This window comes from Pelodiscus sinensis, chromosome 10, assembly GCF_052426305.1.
Source record: "Pelodiscus sinensis isolate ZL-2025 chromosome 10, ASM5242630v1, whole genome shotgun sequence".
Lineage (NCBI taxonomy): Eukaryota > Metazoa > Chordata > Testudines > Trionychidae > Pelodiscus > Pelodiscus sinensis.
The window spans coordinates 15,556,968-15,575,836 of record NC_143061.1 but is presented as its reverse complement, the minus strand read 5'-3'; the positions used below and the strand labels follow the sequence as shown (position 1 = coordinate 15,575,836).

Here is an 18,869-nt window from a genome sequence, read left to right as displayed (position 1 = left end):
GGAGCTATGGGAAGCGGTACAGATCGGGCCATTGCTTTCCACCGCTTCCATTGGCCAGGAATGGTGAATTGTCACCAATGGGAGTTGAGTGGCTGTACTTGCAGATGCCCAGGTAAATAAAGCATCTAGCCGCCCACCAGGGACTAATCCTATTGAACCATGTCCGGGCTGCTTATTGCCCATCCCTGCTCAAGGGAGAAAGATCTTGAAGTAAACAAAGGGAATAAGGGTTCAGGTGACAGAATCTTGGGGCAAAGGTGATAGCAGATGGAAGAGGAAGTAATTGTCAAAGCAGCAAGCAGAGTATATAAAAGATTCTGCCAGTTTTCTGAGTATATAAGAACAGAGTCGTGACCTGACTCACCTCAGACACCGAATGCATATCTGAAAAAAAACAGCAGACTGTAAGCTTGAAGGGAAAAGCACTACTTTGAGTGGGGGTAGTGTTGGAGAGGCAAAAGATGGCTTGTGTTGAGTATGTTGAAGCTCTGTCCCCTACCTTGCACTACTCTTCCCTCCCAAATTCTCCTTCTTACCTGCATGGAAAGTAGTGCTTGACTACATGAAAAAGAGCAGTTAGATGTTTTTTAAAAAAATACTAACATAAAGCTGTCAAATTTTCTCTTGTGAGAACCCCCTAGGTCATTCATCTTCCAGCGCTGTGGCCCTCATTGCTTTGTGCTTACTATTTTTTTTTCTTCTGTAGCTTATCTCCTTTGGGTAAAGACTACCTCAGCATGTTTGTAGCTAAAACTGATTTAAATCACTCTCTCATTGCATAGAAGTCAATTTTTCTAAACTGCCAAGGGATAGGGAAACCCCATCTTGGACTGGGCTACTGGTAACAGGTACTTTCCCTACTGGAACACTGACAGAATCTGTTTTTAGAGTTTGCGCTAAGGATAGGTGAATACAAAAGTATCTTAGCATGCTAAGGGAACCAGATGAGAGGGAATCTCGTACTCTTTCAAGGAACACATGCTTTCTTCTGAAAGAGATGTATAACTTCTCCAGGTAGAAGTATAAATCTGTTATGTTGGAAGAGATGGTTACTGGATGAAAACATCTGTTTTCTCACTAAGGCATAAGCTTTGATTTTAATGATTTCTTTTAATTATAAGACTTAATCTTGTTACCTCATTCTCTTATAGATTGCAAGGAAACGGCACAAAGTTATCAGTGCTTTCAAGAGTCCTCATGGCCAGACCAGGCCCCCAGCATCTCTCAAACACATTGTTCTAATGCCTCTCTCGCAGATCAAGAAAGTGCTAGACATCAGGGAGACAGAAGGTCTGTGCTTGGAATGGTGTTTGTTGCTAGTAAACCTAGTGTTGCAATGGAGGGGAGATTAGAACATTGAAGCACGTATATAATATAGTCTGAGAATTATGTGATTACACTGAAACTGATAGCTACAAATGCTAATATTCTGGCTTGAAATTACATAGCAACGAGGTTTGGTGGTGGTGTGTGATGTGTTGGTGGCTTTTGGTTTGTTTTTTTTTAAATTTGAAGATTGCCTGCTGGTCAGTGATCTCTTAATAAGCACTAATGACCATAATGAGAAGAGCCAGCCAAATGGCACTATGAAAGGTTCAATATAAAAAAAGCTTACAAAGCTTCTAAACATAGCCCTTGTTGAGAGAAGTGAGCTTTTTGTTGCTTGGCCCGTTGCTATTTCCACAAATACAAATCTTCATTTAAAATGTGGTGATGGCACTCCAGGAAGTATCTCTGGCACCCGAGGATAAAGATTTAACTTAACTCATGTTACCACTTGGACACAGATTAATGTTGCACAGTAGGAACTGTTCATGCCAGATTATTCAAGGTTAAAGCAGCAATGTTGTCATAAATCAGTATTCAGAAGCTTGTAATTGTTGTAAACATTCTCTGATTAGAAATTAAAATACAATAATGTTCCACTTCAAGTGAAGCAACTTTTTTTGTTTTGGCTAGTGTTCTATAGATCTCTTCAGCAGATCTTACTCACTTTGCATATTATGTCGGAAAAAGCCATCAATTAAGCAGGCAGCTTCATACAGTCTAACTAAAACTTTAGTTTTAACTACAGTTGAAAAAAATATACTGGTGTAATGAATAGTGCTTGTTTTTACTATCCTGATTTTGAGTTTGGTTACCAGAGTACCTTGATCAAGAAATTTAGCCTCTGGGCTTTTTTGCAATCTCAGAGTTCTGACCAAGTTCTTAACTTGCATTTCTGAAGTATGCTGAGCACTGTCAGTCTGCACTTAAATTAAATGGAGATTGCCTAGCGCCTAGAACTGGAAGGGACCTTGAAAGGTCATCGAGTCCAGTCCCCTGCCTTCACGGCAGGACCAAGTACCATCCCTGACAAATTTTTGCCCCAAATCCCTAAATGGCCTCCATAAGGATTGAACTCACAACCCTGGGTTTAGCAGGCCAATGCTCAACCCACTGAGTTATTCCCCTCCCCCCAATTTTGTTCAGCTGCACCTATCTGACAATTGTCCATTACAGACTGGGCTTTATGTCCATATCCTTTAAGTCAGGAGTCTCCAACCTTTTTAAGCACAATATCACTATTTTAATTTAAGTCCAATTCAAGATCTAACTCAAACCCAAATACCCTTGCCCCACCTCCTTCATGCCCCATCCCTGCACACTCCATCCTCCCTCCCTTTCACTGGGCTGGGGCAGAGGGTTGGGGCATGGGCTCTGGTCTTGGGCTAAGGGATTTGGAGTTGGAGAGGGGCTCTGAGCTGAGCCTGAGGCAGGAGCTTGGGGTGCAGAAGGGGGTTCGTGACTAGGGCGGGGGAATCAGAGCTAGCTCCAGCTGGACACTGCTTACCTCAGGTGGCTCCTGCGTGGTGATGCAGTGAGTCTAAGGCAGGCTCACCCCTGTCCTGGTCCTGAACCACTCTTCAAAGCAGCCATCAAATTCCATCACAAGCCCTGTTGTGTCCCCCTTCGTTCTGTGGAAATAGGATACAGGGTGGGAAAGGAGGAACCCTGATATCAGCAACCCCTCTTCTCCCTTTCCTGCTCTGCACAGCAAGAAGGAGGCTCCTGGGGAGAGGTAGCTCCAAGGCAAAGGGCAGAAGGTGTGCAGCAGTGTGGGGAGGGGCAGCTGAAGTGCTTGATAGCCTCTTGGCCAAACGAGTTAGGATCACCTATCAGATGGTCCAAGATCTACCAGTAGAGCCTGATCTACTGGTTGGTGATCACTGCTTTAAGTTGTTGTTGTAATAAAAGTTTGACCAATGTATTGTATCTTGAATAGTCACACTTTCTCCATAATAGAATACCTGGCACATCAATGTTGCTTCTCAAAGTACCCCACACAACAGGTCAGGCATCACTGAACCTGTATAAGATTGCAGAACGGAGATGAAAATCCAAGTTATGGGACTACCAGTTCCATGCCTATTAGACCATGCTGTCTCCAAAGCTGTCTACACACTTCAGTTAGACACCTGCAGCTGGCTTGTGCCAGCTGACTTGGGCTAAGGGGCTTTTTTAATTGCCATGTGTAGGCCCAGGCTTGGGATAGAGCCCCAGGCTATAGGACGCTCCCACTCTGCAGCCAGAACCTAAATGTCTCCACTATAATTAAACAGCCACCAAGCCCTGCTAACTTGAATCTAGCTGTCACAACCTGACTTCAGGTGTCTTAACTGTGCAGTAGACATACCTTAATAGTCTTTAATTTAAACCAGACTGCTCCTTAAACATAAATTATTATTTTTATTTGCTTAATCTTTTCTTTTTCAAGAATTGTATGAAAGTTGACTGTCCTCTGTCTGGAACACTGTGAACTGAATGTTTTTGTTTTTTCTTTCAACTGTAGACTGTCATAAAGCTTTTGCCTTGGTTGTGCGACCACCAACAGCACAGAACAACTTGTTGTTCAGTTTTCAAATGACAACTGAGGAATTTCCTAAAGAGGATTGGCTGAAGATGCTGTGTCGGCATGTAGCAAACACAATTTGTAAAGCAGATGCTGTAAGTTCTCTAGTACTATGTTACCAATGAGAATAATTAATTGCAAGCGTATTTAGATGCTGGGCCAATGCTAACTGAATAAGAGGGCTGCAAAAGTCTACTCCTTAAATTCTTAGGTTCTGCAGAACCTAAGGGTACGTCTAGACTACATGCCTCTGGCGACAGAGGCATGTAGATTAGACTACCAGGAATAGGAAAATGAAGCAGCGGTTTAAATAATCGCTGCTTCATTTAAATTTACATGGCTGCCGCGCTGAGCCGATCAGCTGTTTGTCGGCTCAGCGCGGTAGTCTCGACGCGCGGGGGTCGACATCAAAGGCATTTGTCGACCTCCCAGGTATGCCTCAGGAGGCATGTCACCAGAGGCATGTAGTCTAGACGTACCCTAAGAGTTTAAAAAACACCCTACTAATACTTTTATGATTATAACAATCCCCAAGGTCTGTAGTGTAGCGACACTAGTGTACATCGACACTGAATTTTATTTTAGATCTTTTACCAGTCTATGCCAGGCTAATGCAGTGCTCTCTTCAGCATTTCTAACAGGAGGTGTCTTCATTAAAATGTAAAAATTGACACTGTAATCCCTTTGGTCTACATAGATAGCCTGATAGAACAGAGGAATTAAATGTTATCTCACTAAGGCATAGAGCCATAAAGCAATTTTCACCTCAAACAGGAATGTCCAAGGTGTCTTGTCTTCTCCCAGTGCTCTTAAGCATTTCCAGTGAATACTTTTTCCAGCTTCTGGTCTGGAAGTACAAACTTCGAAATACAACATAAGTACTTAAAATGGTAACGGGGCAGAGACTTTCTAGCTGACATTTTCTTTGTTGCCATATTATCTATCCTTCCAAAGCCATTGAAAATGCATGCAGTACAATTGAGTGAGCAGTTGATTTGAGTTTGATGTCATTGTTCAATATGCTACTTTTTCATTATATGATCTGTTAAATATTTGAAGAGGCTTTTTCCCTAACCTTAAAGGAAACAACCTTTCTTTAAATGAGTTTTGTTTTTGCATGAGGATACTATTTTGGAACGTGTGCATCATTTCTGATCTGCTGGTTCACTTTGAATGCGTTAACTTCTGGGGAAGGGATATTTTAACCCTTGATTTGTCCTGCCTCTCCCCAGCAGTAATAGATGCTCTCCTGAGAGAAGTATCTGACTGTTTCACTAAGCAGGCCAGCAACCCCCTCAATTCTAAAAAGTATAGAAGTAGAAATGAAGTATCCTAATCTGTTAATGTTCTATCAAATTACAGTACAGTAGAACAACAGTTGATGCCTACTGCCGCCCATTGTGGAATATGATAAAATGAAACAATTCTTGCCTGCATAGAAAGATTGTCCATTTCTAACTACAACTAGTTTTCCAAGTAGTAATATACATTGGTGTCAACTTAAAGGCAGCAGCCCCACCTCACTTTAAGCAACCCGCTTGCATCCTGAATGTGCTCCCATTTTTCACTTGGTTTGAATATCAAATAGAACTGGAATCTTCCCCCCCCCCCCCCCCAATTTTAGGGGGTCAAAAGCTTGATCCTCTTTTCCATCTGTACCTGGATGCCTTTTTGAAAAAACTGATATATAATTATGCCCATGTTTTCTCATAAACAAAGTAGGTATTTACAAGTCTGCCACATGGTGGCAGTAAAGGCTTTAACTCCAGCTCTGGCTAGTAGCACTACAGTGGACAGCACTGTCATAAGCTGTTCTTGAAACTTAACTGTGTGCAGAGTCTTCTCTGGGCAGCTTTCCTCAGAATTCACAAGAGATCAGTTTCTTATCGATCACAAAAATAGTCTAATCTAAAGACTCCTGTGATGCTACTGGAGTTTAAGGATGCAGAGTGTGAAAAATTTATTGGGATGTCAGTGACTTCTAAAACTGGCAATTAAAATTAAAACAAATATATTTAAAGCTTCATCCTATCCCATGCATTAGGGGACTGCTCTTAATTATGTGACTGACTAGTCTACATTTTTTTAATCACTTCAGTAATGTTAATTACTATTCTCTGGAGGAGCTTGGAATCTTATGAAGCACTTTTAACCCAACCTAGGTCAAAGATATTGATCTCTATTATCAAGAATGTATCTATTGAAGGCTATCAGATAGGTCCTTTACAGTTCTGAAGTGTCTTTCCTATGATTCCACTAAATTTACAGTCCACATGTGTGTATTAGGCCTGGCTACTTAAACAACGTCAGATTTGACCCACTTGGTTTGCCTTAGTCCACCCTGATGTTGAAAATGGGTCTAAGGTCTCCTGTAAAACTCTTCTAGTAGCTAGTTTCAGTAAATCGACTGAATCTAAATAGCCGCTGCAAGATTAAGTATAACTGCTATATTTGCTATCCCTTCTCCAGTGACATTTAGGGATCTTTAAACAGGAACTGATAAATACTTTGAATACATTCAAAATTTGAATTTAAAGATGACTTATTGAAAAAATGCGGGTGGATCTGTGCACCTGTTCTTATAGTTATGCCTGTCTGTAGGAAAACCTCATTTACACTACTGATCCTGATTCAGTTGACATAAATACAAAAGATGTGGACAGTACGTTGAGTAGGGCATCCAGGGCAATCAAGAAGACATCAAAAAGGGTAAGCATTTAATTCCCTACTTGCTAAGTAATTACCTGTCATTTGAACCACATTGGTCAAATCCAAACCCACTAGTGACAGTAGTCAAGAAATTTATGTTGGTATTTCTGCCAATGCAGCCGAAGTTCTATATGTAAACAGACTTTAAAGTCTTCACAATTTCATTTTCTTTTCCTAATTTCTGGATTGTAAATACATCCAAGGTACTTTTATTGTCTAAACTTCTTATACAGTAAGATTATCAGTTATGCTGAAGAGTTGCAAAGAGTGGCTGTTTTGTACGTATGTATGTAAAGTGAAGTTAATGCAATCATGATGTCCAAACTACATGTAGCATTCAACTGAAGGGGCAGGGATAGAAAAGTAAGTAATGCGCAAGTTGTTTGCTAAAATAGATCTCTTAGATGCTGTGTGGAAAGCAGTGTAGGACATGGTGTCCTATTGCAAGGTCTCTAGACTAGACTATTAACGTCATTCCATAGCAAATCAAAATGTGAATGCATGTGAGATGCTAATGGTCTCTCACTAAGATTTAATATGTATAATAACTCTTGTCAAACTCTGCAGGTTACAAGAGCGTTCTCTTTCTCCAAAACACCAAAGCGAGCTCTTCGAAGGGCTTTAATGGCGCACAACACAGTAGAAGGAAGGAGTCCCTGCTCAGCTAATGAAAGTTATTTAGGCAGCCGTCTGACCAGTACATCCTCTTTAGCGGTAAGTGACTTGGATGTACACTCCAAATAGCATAACCTTCATTTTGCTAAAACTGATTATTAATTTTGGTGCACAGAGCTTATTCCTGTATAGCAACCTTTTACTAAACAAGGTCTAGAATGCATACATATGCAACACTTGGAGGGGTGATTTGGTGAGGTGGTTTTTTTTTTTTGGGGGGTGGTGGTTTTTAAATATAGACATATCCTATTAGTCTGTAAAATGCAGAAAAGTCTACTATACCAATGGGAAACAAGGGGTGAGACTGAACAGTGTGGATTCCAAGAAGTGAACTTTTAAGAGTGAAAATGCCCTCTCATGGCAAGATGAGAATCTCTTAGCACAACTTAAAATGAAAGTATCCTAAAATAGTTTCAGAAATAAAGTAAACTAGTCCATGTAACTTTGAATGGTTAAATTTCCCATGACAAGACATACTGTACTCCATTAATTTCTATCTTTCTGAACTCTCTCAATGGGAGTGGGGTGGAGCTATTAAGAAGCTAATGGCCAAAAACCCCTGGAAAGGATAGTCAGTGTGTCCTATTTGGGGAGGTAAGGAGTAGAGTGACCATATTTCCCTATGCTGGATATGGGACAGCTGGTAAAATAACTCATATGCATGCGAGTTCAACAATAATCAGAACTATGCAATATAAATATTTTCAAATAAAATCAAGTTGAAAGAGAGCGCATGCGCGCGCGCGCGCACACACACACACACACACACACACACACACACACACACACACACCCCTGTTCCTGTACACCTCTCTCTCTTGCACAGTGTAGTGACCAAACAACATTCCCTGGAGTACTCTACCCTCTAGGTATAGCGTGGCCTATGGGACAAACCAACCTTTCCTGGTACCTGGACTGTCTTCCTGAGGCAATATGTTGGGGGAGATGGGAGGTACAAATAGGGTCACAGCCAGTGTTCCCTCTAAATTTTTCCATGTGCAAAATACATTTTATGTGCATTAAAGTAGTGGTTCCCAACTTTTTTTTTAAATACCATGGACTGGCAAACCTATACACAAACTTTTTTGGTGGACCAGTAATATTTTATTTGCATAATGAATATGCATATGTTACCAGTCTGCCAAAAGTCGGACATGGGAATCTGGCCGGAGAGGTGACTCAGCAGGGAAGGGTGCTTAATGAACTGCCCCTCCCTCCCTGTGGACAGGACAAAAGGCAGGAAGAGGGAGTGAGGGGAAAAAAGGTGAATAGGGAGTTAAGCCCTAACCCAGCGGGCTGCTGTGCAGCCTGCAAGTTTGGGGTGGGAATAGGCTGGACATTTCTTTCCTCCTCCCACTCTAGAGCTAAACTGAGGGGCAGAGAGAGACGTCCCCATGCTAGTTCTGTCCAGGTCTTTGGTACAAGGAGGACTTACTCCTCCTGGCCAGTGCCCCAGGCTTGGAGGGTCTTTGGCTGGGCCAGTGCCTCAGGAAAGCCCAAGACAGTGGGGGAAGGAAGGAGGTTTTCAGACAGGCTACTTGTAAGATCAGCTTATCAACCAGGGGCTGGCTTTCCATACAGTGCTGGGAGAGGGATATGCCCCATGGGGAGGGGGCGAGGAGACGGGGGGGGGGAGGGAAATAGCAAGGAGAAGAGAGTGAGTGAGGGAACAATAGGGGCTGATGGGCAAGCAGCAGAGGCAACATATAACTAGCCACCACTTGGCTAGTTAATGCAGGCACCTAAGCTTACAGAACACAGTCAGTGCTAGCTAGAAACAGGAGGGGGTGTGGGGCACTGCTGGCCTAGAGCGCACATGTAACGGGGCTGTGCTGATGGAGTATCAGGGGGAGTGGTCCAGCTCTGCATGCTGAATCTTTACCACCAGCCTTGCACACCTATCCCCATGGTTGGCCACTGGATCCCCCACTTACTGTAAGCAGGGATCTAATCAGCAGCAGGACCCACCAGTACTGATTGGGAGGGGGAACAGAAAATACAGGACAACTTATTGTGATTTTTCTTAAAACCAGGTGCCTACCAGAGGGCTTAAACACCGGACTGTCCCTTTTAAAATGGGACATCTGATTATCCTAGGGAGAGGGAACCTCAATCGTCTGTGTCTAAAAACATCTGTTAGTCTGCCCCCTACCTTAAGAATTATAGCGGCAGAGATTCAGGTTACCAGCACAACTGACTATAGCAGATGGGACTTGGTGGTGTTTGAAAATAAACTGAATTTTGAGTAAACTGTGTGCTGAACGCCTGCTCTGGAATCTAACTTGTTGAAAAATTCCCTTGTAACTCTCTTGTGTTTTTTCCTATAGTTGCCTTGCAGGGTATCTCCTCTGAAACAGGGGTAATGCAGTATAATGTGCACTCAAATGGCCCGCTGATAATTCAAGCAATAGAGTGAAGCAGTACTTTGGGTTAGTTCATATGCTCCCATCCTTAATTAACATTCGGAATCAGACCAGTGCACCACTTAGCCCAGTATCCTGTCTTTCTCTAACAGTGGCCAGAAATAACTGCTTCAGAGGAAACTGGTTGAAACTATGCAGAAGGTAACTAAGGAATAACTTGTCCGCAGAGATATTTTGTGTCCTACCTCCCATTAGTTAGAGCTTGGACTTAGGCTGTGAGCATCCCCCTTCCAAAGATCATTTACAGATGTAAGTGTTATTTTCCCCTACCCCTGCTATTGTATCTATCCTCCCAGGACCATCCTATTAGCTGTGCAGAGGAAGGGGAATGCTGAAATCAGGGCTTCGTCCTGCCCTTTTACCCCATCTCTGCAGGCTGCAAAAGAAACAGGTCAGGTGTGAGCTGAAAGGACCCCATTAAGATCCTTTCCAAGCAGTCTTAGAAGAAAAGCTTGCATTAGAGTTTCCAGAAGTAATTGAGGAATATTGGAGTCAGTTTAAAACAGCAATCATCAATACCTGTGAGGAAACCATTGGCTACCACACCAGAAAGCATCAGGACTGGTTTGTTGAGAGTGATGTTGAAATCAAGCAACTCATCAGTGAGAAGAGAATGGCATTTCATGCTTGGCAGAATGATATAAATTGCAGTACCAAGAGAGAAGTCCATGCGTGGGCAATGGCAGAATTCCAACTAGAGAACTCAGAGACAAATGATAGACTGAGACCGTGCAAGAACTCCAAAGTTTTGTGGATACCCCTAATGCATGTGCGTGGTTTGTGTGTTTGTGTGTTTAAGTGCCATTGAGGCTGTTTACGGACCAACTTGTCATGGCATAAACCCCCTTTGGTCAAAGGATGGAACCACACTTCTGAAGGATAACAAAGCCATTAACTGTGGCTGGAAAAAACATTTTGAAGATCTTAATAGTAACTCCATGGTTGCAGATGAAGTTCTTGAGCAAATCCCCCGAGGACCTTTTAGGGATGAGTTCAGAAAGCCTCCCAATTTTTTAGGTATACAGTGCCATCAAGCAGATGAAGAACAAGAAGGCAGCAGGTCCATATGGGATCCCCTCTGAAATCTTTAAAGATGGTGGACCAGAGTTAATTCGGAAGCTTAGCCTTAAAATTTGGATAAAGGAGGAGCTGCTCAGTGAAATGAGGGACTCCTTGATTGTAACCCTCTTTAAGAAAGGGAACAAAGCAGACTGTGGAAACTCTTGTGGTATCTCTCCTTGCTGTTGCAGGCAAAGGTCCTCGCAACCCGTCTTCTGCCCCTGTCAGAAGAAATATTACTGGCATCACAGAGTGGCTTCTGACCATGTCGCAAAAAATGATCTTAACTGCAGGGCAACTGCAAGAAAAGTGTCCGGAGGAAAACCGATCACTGTACATGGCTTTTATTGATCTAACTAAAACCTTTGACTCAGTGAATCGCCATGACCTTTGGACTGTACTTTCAAATATTGGATGTCCTGATAAATACATCAGTGTCCTAAAGTTGATTCATGATCACATGAAAGCGACTATTCTGAGCTGTACTGTTGCTCAGAGTGAACCTTTCAAAGTACAAATCAGAGTCAGATAGGGCTGTATCCTTGTCTCAACCATATCCTTGCCTCAACCATATTCGCAGTCTTTATTGCAGTTATTTTTAACCTAATTGCTGGGAAGCTCCCAGCTGACGTTGAAATCCATCTACAGAATGGATGGAAAACTGTTTAGGCTTAGCTTAGGCTGAAAGTTAAGAGTAAGATTTCCACCACATCTGTCGTGGAACTTCAGTATTCTGATGACAATGCAGTTTTTGCCCACTCTGAGATCTTCAAACTATCTTGAATGTGCTTGCTGATGCTTATGCAGGTCTTGGTCTCATCCTCAACATCAAGAAGACCAAAGTCCCCATTTATTCAAATCAGGGGGGAGGCACTGGAAATGTCAATCATTTCCTCTACCTTGGAAGTTGCCTTTCATCCAAGGCAGATATGTAGAAATCCAACATCGTCTAAACCTTTCTTATTTATGGCGCACAGTTTTTTGAAGGTCACGAATTCAAACAGACACCAAACTTCTTGTGTCTCAAGCTGTCATTCTCCCAATACGATTGCATGGGTCTGAAACCTGGACAATCTACAGACATTACTTGAAAGTCCTTGAGAGGTATCACCAAAGCTGCCTCTGCAAGATCTTGAAGATCAAATGGGAAGATAGGTGGACAAAGATAAGTGTTCTGGAAGAGGCAAAGACCACCAGTATCAAGACAGTGATCATCCATCAGCAAGTTCGCTGGACTGGTTGCATTGTTCAGATACCAGACCATCGCCTCCCAAGACATGTCCTGTTCTCTCAGCTGAAAGGAGGATACCGTAACATGGGAAGACAACAGAAATGTTATAAGGATGTGCTAAAAGAGAGCTTGAATTGCACCTTTGACATTGATACTTGGGAGACACTTGCCCAGGATCACTCAAAATGGAGACAAGTCCTACGTAATGCCTCCCTGCATTTTCAATTTGCCTGCCTACAAACTGAGGAGGAGAAGTGCAGGAGGAAGGGGAGACTGGCTTCTAGTCATGGTCAACAGCTTCCTGCTGTACCTGGAAACATCTGTCCTCACGGTAACAACTTGTGGTTCAAGGATTGACCTTATCAGCCACCTGAGGGTCCACAACTCCCATGGAAGATGATCATACTCGGCAATGAGTGATCACCGCCATCATCATCATTCACCATCTCTGCAGAGCAGGTGTTGGGGAGAAGGGGATGCACAGATGCATAAAATGGAGCTGCTGAAGTATGGCAAGTGACTGAGACGAGTGCTTCTCTCGAGGCAGTGCACTCTTTCTAAGATTTCTGCAGCAGCCAGCTCACTCCTCCAGTTCCACCCCTCTTACCCACACTAGAGGCCCAGAGCGAGCCCTTGATGGCTCCAAAATTTGTGGAGTGGCCTCCCTGTGAAACTTCTTGTTCACTTCTGATACAGAGTTGTAGGATTCCACCCAAAAATAAAGTCTCAGGCCCTTAGTCACCTGGAGTGTGGGTGCCCTCAAGGAGTCCCCAAAGGGTGAGAGAGAGTTACCTTAAACTCTAAAATGATCTAGCCCCATCCAAATGCAACATCTCCCTCTTGCCTAAACACAGTATGGGCATCATGCTGCCAAGCTGTTTGATAGCTGACTCTTTGGAAGTGTTAAGAGATTTTCAAAATTTTTAGAATTCATCTTTTTAATGCACAGAAAAGAAGGGGATCCAACCAATCCTTTGTAGTTCTGCTGACGTGTTTGAGGGTGAAGCCTAACTATGTAAGGACATATGATGTGTAGAAAATTTATGAGCTACAAACTGGACCATAACGAAGATGGACAGATACGGTAGTGGCGGAGGAGGAAGAATAAAAATTAAATCTGTAAATGATTTTTTTTTTTTTTTGAAAGGGGGATGCTCACAGCCCAAGTCTAACCTCTAACAGGAGGAAGGATGCAACCATCCCTGTGGACAAGTTATTCCTTAGTTACCTTCCGTAGTGTTTTGGCTGCAGGATGGCACATGGTAGGGGGAGGGGCAGCTCAACACATGCTATGAGCACAGTCTGCTAATTAACCTAGCAGGCAGGATAGAAATTGTGTGTATACAATATTCGGCCCATGGGCCAGATTTTGCATATTCCTGGTCTCCATGTAGAATGCAATTCCCTGTTCAATTCACTTTCCCAGCATGCTGTTTATGAGCTCCTTCAGTTCTGCTTGCTCTCTGGGGCAATGGCCATGTCTCATCAGTGTGTTTTCAGCTCAAAGAAGAAATGGCTCATATGCTAGTCCTAACTAAATAGTCGCCCAACTCTCAAAGTCTTTCAGGGTTTGTCCCTCTGTCAATATCATGCCGATTTTTGGATTTGGTGAAAGTAGCTCTTCCCACTATGTTTGGGTGATCACTTTATATTGTTTTCTGTTTTGTTAGCCAGAGTCTCATAGTGGAGTTACACTAGCACATACAATTTCTCCCAGTAGGTCAGCCTACTCCAATCTTGCTGCTTGCCTAAGGATTTGTACTAATTATTCCGTGGACTCCTAGTTCCAACAGGAAATCCTTGAATTCCCCCATGGAATTGTATTCTGGATCCAACCTCTTAAAGATGCATATAACGTCTTATTTAAAAAAGAAAATTGAATCAGTTGTCTGATTTTTATTTTGTATATTGTTGAGACAGATAACCTTAATGCCTGGGATACCTAGGGTATTGATCAAAGCAGGCCTTCTGGTAAGCATTTTAATGGCCTAATGCGCAGTAGCACTGAAACTTGATGACAATCGAAGAGCATCATTTGAATGGGGAAAATAACTTGTAAATTTGTCATTGTCTTAAAATGAAATAATCTCCAAACTACTGCAGAAAGAGTTCTGATCTTACTTGTATGCATTATTGAACCTTTTTGAAGTGGCATAATCTCACTGCTGTTGTTATAAAATTAATCTGAAGATATTGAGTAAGTTTTTTAAAATTTGCAGAACATAAGAGCCCACTAACCTCTTATAAAGGACTCAAAGGAATTGTTTAGGTGAAGTGTTAGTCTAGATATCCTGGCCATAGGTATGTGCAACTTTTTTTTCATTAAAGAGAAATGGCATTGAAAATAAGGCATAAGAATAACCAGTGAATTTATGCAGTGTCTGCATTAACTCTTCATCCTCCCCTTCCTATTTGTAGATTGCTCGTTCCTCTTCTACATACAGCCTAAGTGGATCCATCAAACATGTTGTTAGCATTCAGCGCTCCAATTCTATTGATGGGAGCTCTCAAAATTCCAGGCCTCGACCTGTTTTCCGTCCTGACTCTCCAACTAGCCATCCTTCACATGCCAGAGGAGGAAAAACTTCTCCTTCCAGCTCTGAAAATATAAATGGCTATTCATTGGCCAGACCATGTCCCATTCCTGTCATTATTACCACCTGTGATGTAGATGACCAGAGTGGCGTTGAAAACATTTCCGTCGTCAAACCCTGATCTTTAATGCCTACATTGCATAAAGTGAGCTTACGAACAATTCTTATATCTGGCACTAATAGAGACAAAAGAACACAACTACTAGAAGATAAAGAATCTGTCAAATGTTTCTAATGGGTGCTGGCTTTTTCTTGGACTGTCTTGGTGCATATCTCACCTACCATTAGGCTACTTAATATTTCTTCTGTTAACGAGTTGGGTCTGAAATGGGGAATTTAAATTATCACTAATATCAGGGGCATGGGATTTCTTTCCAAGTTTTTTAACCCTATTGGCTCTGATAACATTGCAGTGCCTCTTTATATTTACACATTCAGTGTGAGTACGGGAGAGTCTTCATGCTGAAGTCAAGATGTGACTGATTAAATTCTGGATTCAGTGTGTAGTCTGCTTCTGATTGCGAATATGAAATATTCCTTGAATACAACTATTGAGACTTATATGAATCTTAAACAGTAAATTATGTAATGGTCATCCTGTTAAATACCTCCATAAGAATACATTTCTCTCCTAGTTAACAACTATAATACTAGCACCTGTTGTTGCTACAATTGAAAACAAACTTCTGAGGTTGCAAAACAAAATAAAAAAACCCTTATAAATAATCTTAAACTAAAATGAATATAAACTTTTGCTTAGCAGCAAACTAAGCTTGTGGTCATCAGTTTTTCTGAGACTTGTTCACAACATCAGAATAGCAACTCTTTTTGTCTAGTTGACAATCATATACAGGCATACATATGCTAAGACTATTCAATAATAAAATTAGGTTAATTTGTTTGGTTCTCTTTAATACCAAAGTCTCTTCAAGCGTCAAATCAGGAGCTTTTGCGGCTTGAAAATGTTAAGAGCATAAAAAGTTTTAAGTGGTGATGTAGCTATGGAAAGCTCATCTCAATCTTTCAAGACTTGCTAATATAGCAAACTGTTTTATAACAAGTTATAAGTTGGAAAACTTGGAAGGAGATACTATGCTGTTGTGAAAGCATGAACTGCACGAGGATGTGGATTAGGTATGTTTTGCTTTTATTAAGAGAACTACTTCAGATGTTCTAGAACCATGCATACCTTTCAACAGTCTCGTTATGGGGCAAATTTTCATTTTTATATAATGAACTTAACCATATGTCATTATCCAACTTAACCAAGTTCATTATCCAAAACTCAGAAATGCTGACTCCTTAAAATAAGGGTTAGCAGTCTGCCTATATCTGAAGAAACTGAGCTGCTGTGTGCCCCCTACACCTCAAGCTCCAAAATGACTATAACATTGAGACTGATACTTGGTCATATTAACAAATACTTTTTTTCCCCCCTTCCAGGCTATTGCTTCTCCTTCCTTGGTAAATCTTCCCTCAATGTTTGCAAAGAGGAGTCACACCTTAAGTCGATCAACAACCCACTTGATATGAAGTAGACTTAAAATGGACTACTATAATGTAATGACTGACAAGCAACTGGCTGTTCAGATGATCTATTACTGACATTAATGGTACTTTAGTCAATATCACTTTAATGACCTTTACGTTAATATTACCCAATATCTTGTTAACCAGTAGGGACTCTTTGACTAGTATTGAAGCAGATCACCTAGTCGACCAAACAAGTGAAAAATTTGATCTAGTATTAGATATAATATATTACTTTGCACAGATCTGTTTCTTCATTGTTTCAACAAACTGTCTAGTTTAGGCTATAAACTTGTCAAATGCTTAAATTAAGAAGTCTCTTATTTAAGTCATCCACTGGATGAGGTTCTTCAGTTAATCTAGAAGAGGTTTCTTAACTTCACCAGTTGGCTCTGTATTCCTTATCTTAAAAGCTAATGCCTGGACCCTTGACTAAACAGAAATAGTTTGCTTCAGATGTGCTCCTTTAGAGTATGACAGTTGGCCTGTTATACAGCTGCTTTTTCAGGATATTCTAGACGATCTAGGTTGTTAGTACATGAATATACTTGAGTGATCTAATGCATGTGGTTGTTCATATTTTCTATGCATCCTTTTCTAACCCAATACTTTGGAATTCTGTGACTAGCTTAGCCACCGAGAATAACTTGATCTGATAACAAATTAAAATGAACACTTTTAAAATGTGCAAGTCCAAGGAAGAAAAAACACTGTACTTAAACTGTATTTATAGCCTTTGAGTTGAGACTAGTTATAAAACTGTCTCCAGAATGTTGTTTAACTACTTTTATATGTGTAGTTTATTCATGCACTGGCTCCTACAGTGCCAAGCTGAAATTGTGGGCCTTGTTAGAGTGTTTAACACTAATACTTTTACTTATAGGTTTTTGATGTATAATTTCCAAAGCTTTTTTTCCTACATCTTTGCTATACTTAGTCATTTTGTACCTTTGCAAGCTGTACATCTTAGAATAATCACGTTTTCTCTCTATTATCCAACACCATCTCAGGAATTGTCCAAATGTGTATATTTCTGCATTTTAATAACTCTGAACTAACTGCCTGTATGTCATGTGTAACATTTTCAACTTATGATTCCCTTTAAAAAATAGCATTTTGAGGTTGTTATATGTAATTAGTGTGTTTTGAAGATGTCAGATGACCTGTTACTTCTGTATTTTTAAGATTGTGTTTTTTGCAAATACAAATCATGTAAATAAACTGTTAAAACAACATTGCTTACTGTTATACTAATCAGACTCTTCAGAAAAGTCTGAATCAAGGTGTGCATTACAGCAACAGGAGTCTAGAAGTGTGTATTGTGAATTTTATAGAAACATAGTGGCAGCCCACTAAATACATACATATACCCTACATGGTTTCTGTGAAATGTTTTGAGGATTTACAGCTGTGGATACTGTTCTGTTAGTTGTGCATTTTCTCTGACTGTACAAGTTAAACCTCTAAATCAGGACTTTCTGGTCAAGCGACGTTTGTGGTCAGGCAGGACCACGGATGTTCCTGGACCAAGAGTCCTGGTGAGGGCCAGCAACTGGGAACCCAGCCAGGCTAACAGCAAGGGGGCCAAGAGCCTTGTTGTGGGAGTTTGGCTGGGCCAGAACAACAGTGGAGCCCTGTTGCAGCAGTCTAGCTAGGCCAGTGCCAGTGGGATTGCTGTGGAGGCAGGGCTGGCAGCTGGGAACCCAACACAGCAGCCCTACGGTGGCCGTGAGCCCAGCCGGACTGGCGGGATGGGGCGGGGGGGACTGGATGGGAGCATGAGCTAAGCCAGGAACAGAGCTGGGTTGGCAGGGCAGGGGGACTAGAACTGACCTCTTCTGGTCTGACAAACTCCCTTGTTTAGGATCAATCAGGTCCTGAGGGTACTGGACCAGGGAGGTTCAACCTCTTTAGCAGGGCTGGGGAACTTTTTTTTTTTTTTTGGGTCAGGGGGCAGGATTGCAGAGCCACTGAAAAATCAGTCGGGGACTGAACACCAGTGAGAAGCAAAAAATAAAAGACTGATGTGGTCCCCAACTGAGGAGCAAGACGCTCTCCACATTCCCCTCACACACCAGAGCCTAGAAGGGTCCAGGCTAGTAGATTTGTGTGCACTAACTGCAGTAGGGGAAGGAGGGGAGGGCTGAAGTTCTTCGGGGGCTGGATTCAGAAAAGCCAGGCACTGCATCCGGCCCCGGGGCCTGAGGTTTCCCCACCCCTGCTCTATAACTCTCTTTGGTTCCAGTAGTTGGGGGGAGAGGAGAAGTAGCTATCTCTAGGGATTTTCCTCTTGGAGGGCGGGGGGGAGAAGTACACAAGTGCTCTGAAAGCTTTCTGTAGAATATGTACAATAGTCTGAATTAAGGACTGTGGTTGGAGAGCCCACATGGGGACCCTGCGCACCCAAGAGAGGTAATAAAGGTAAAAATTCAGGGTGATCAGGAATGCGTGTGAGGTCCTCTCACGGGTCAGAAATGTGATCGTAGAATGTCTCAGCAGAGAGTTCTCCTCCCCCCACATGAGTGGGTGCTTCACCCTGAGGTGACGGTCTCACTCTTCAGTGACTGGTGATGTCCCCTACTGGACCTTTTCACAACCAGAGACAGTGCAAAGTGCAGATGGTTCTGCTCCAGGTTTGGACTCAAGCAAGGCTCTCTGCCACGTGTTCCTGTACAAGTGGTCGGATGGTCTCCTTTATGCCTTCCTTCATTTCCCCTCATTGGCAAGGTCCTGCCAAAGGTCAAGAGGGACAAGGT

General features: G+C 42.1%; 1 protein-coding gene across 9 annotated transcripts in view; it reads left to right on the top strand.

Annotated features, from left to right (window-relative positions):
- Positions 1-17,346, top strand: part of ECT2 (epithelial cell transforming 2) — a 67,313-nt gene extending 49,967 nt beyond the window's left edge. For 6 of the 9 annotated variants that reach the window (XM_089780755.1, XM_089780760.1, XM_089780756.1 and 3 more), the window contains 6 exons: positions 1,152-1,290; positions 3,833-3,987; positions 6,494-6,601; positions 7,169-7,315; positions 14,408-14,728; positions 16,027-17,346. In XM_089780755.1, coding sequence (XP_089636881.1) covers positions 1,152-1,290; positions 3,833-3,987; positions 6,494-6,601; positions 7,169-7,315; positions 14,408-14,704 — 846 coding nt within the window. In that variant the 3' untranslated portion in view covers positions 14,705-14,728; positions 16,027-17,346. The remainder of the gene's footprint in view (positions 1-1,151; positions 1,291-3,832; positions 3,988-6,493; positions 6,602-7,168; positions 7,316-14,407; positions 14,729-16,026) is intronic. The other 3 variants (XM_089780762.1, XM_089780761.1, XM_089780757.1) reach the window with 1 other exon arrangement.
- Positions 17,347-18,869: the final 1,523 nt, after the last annotated feature.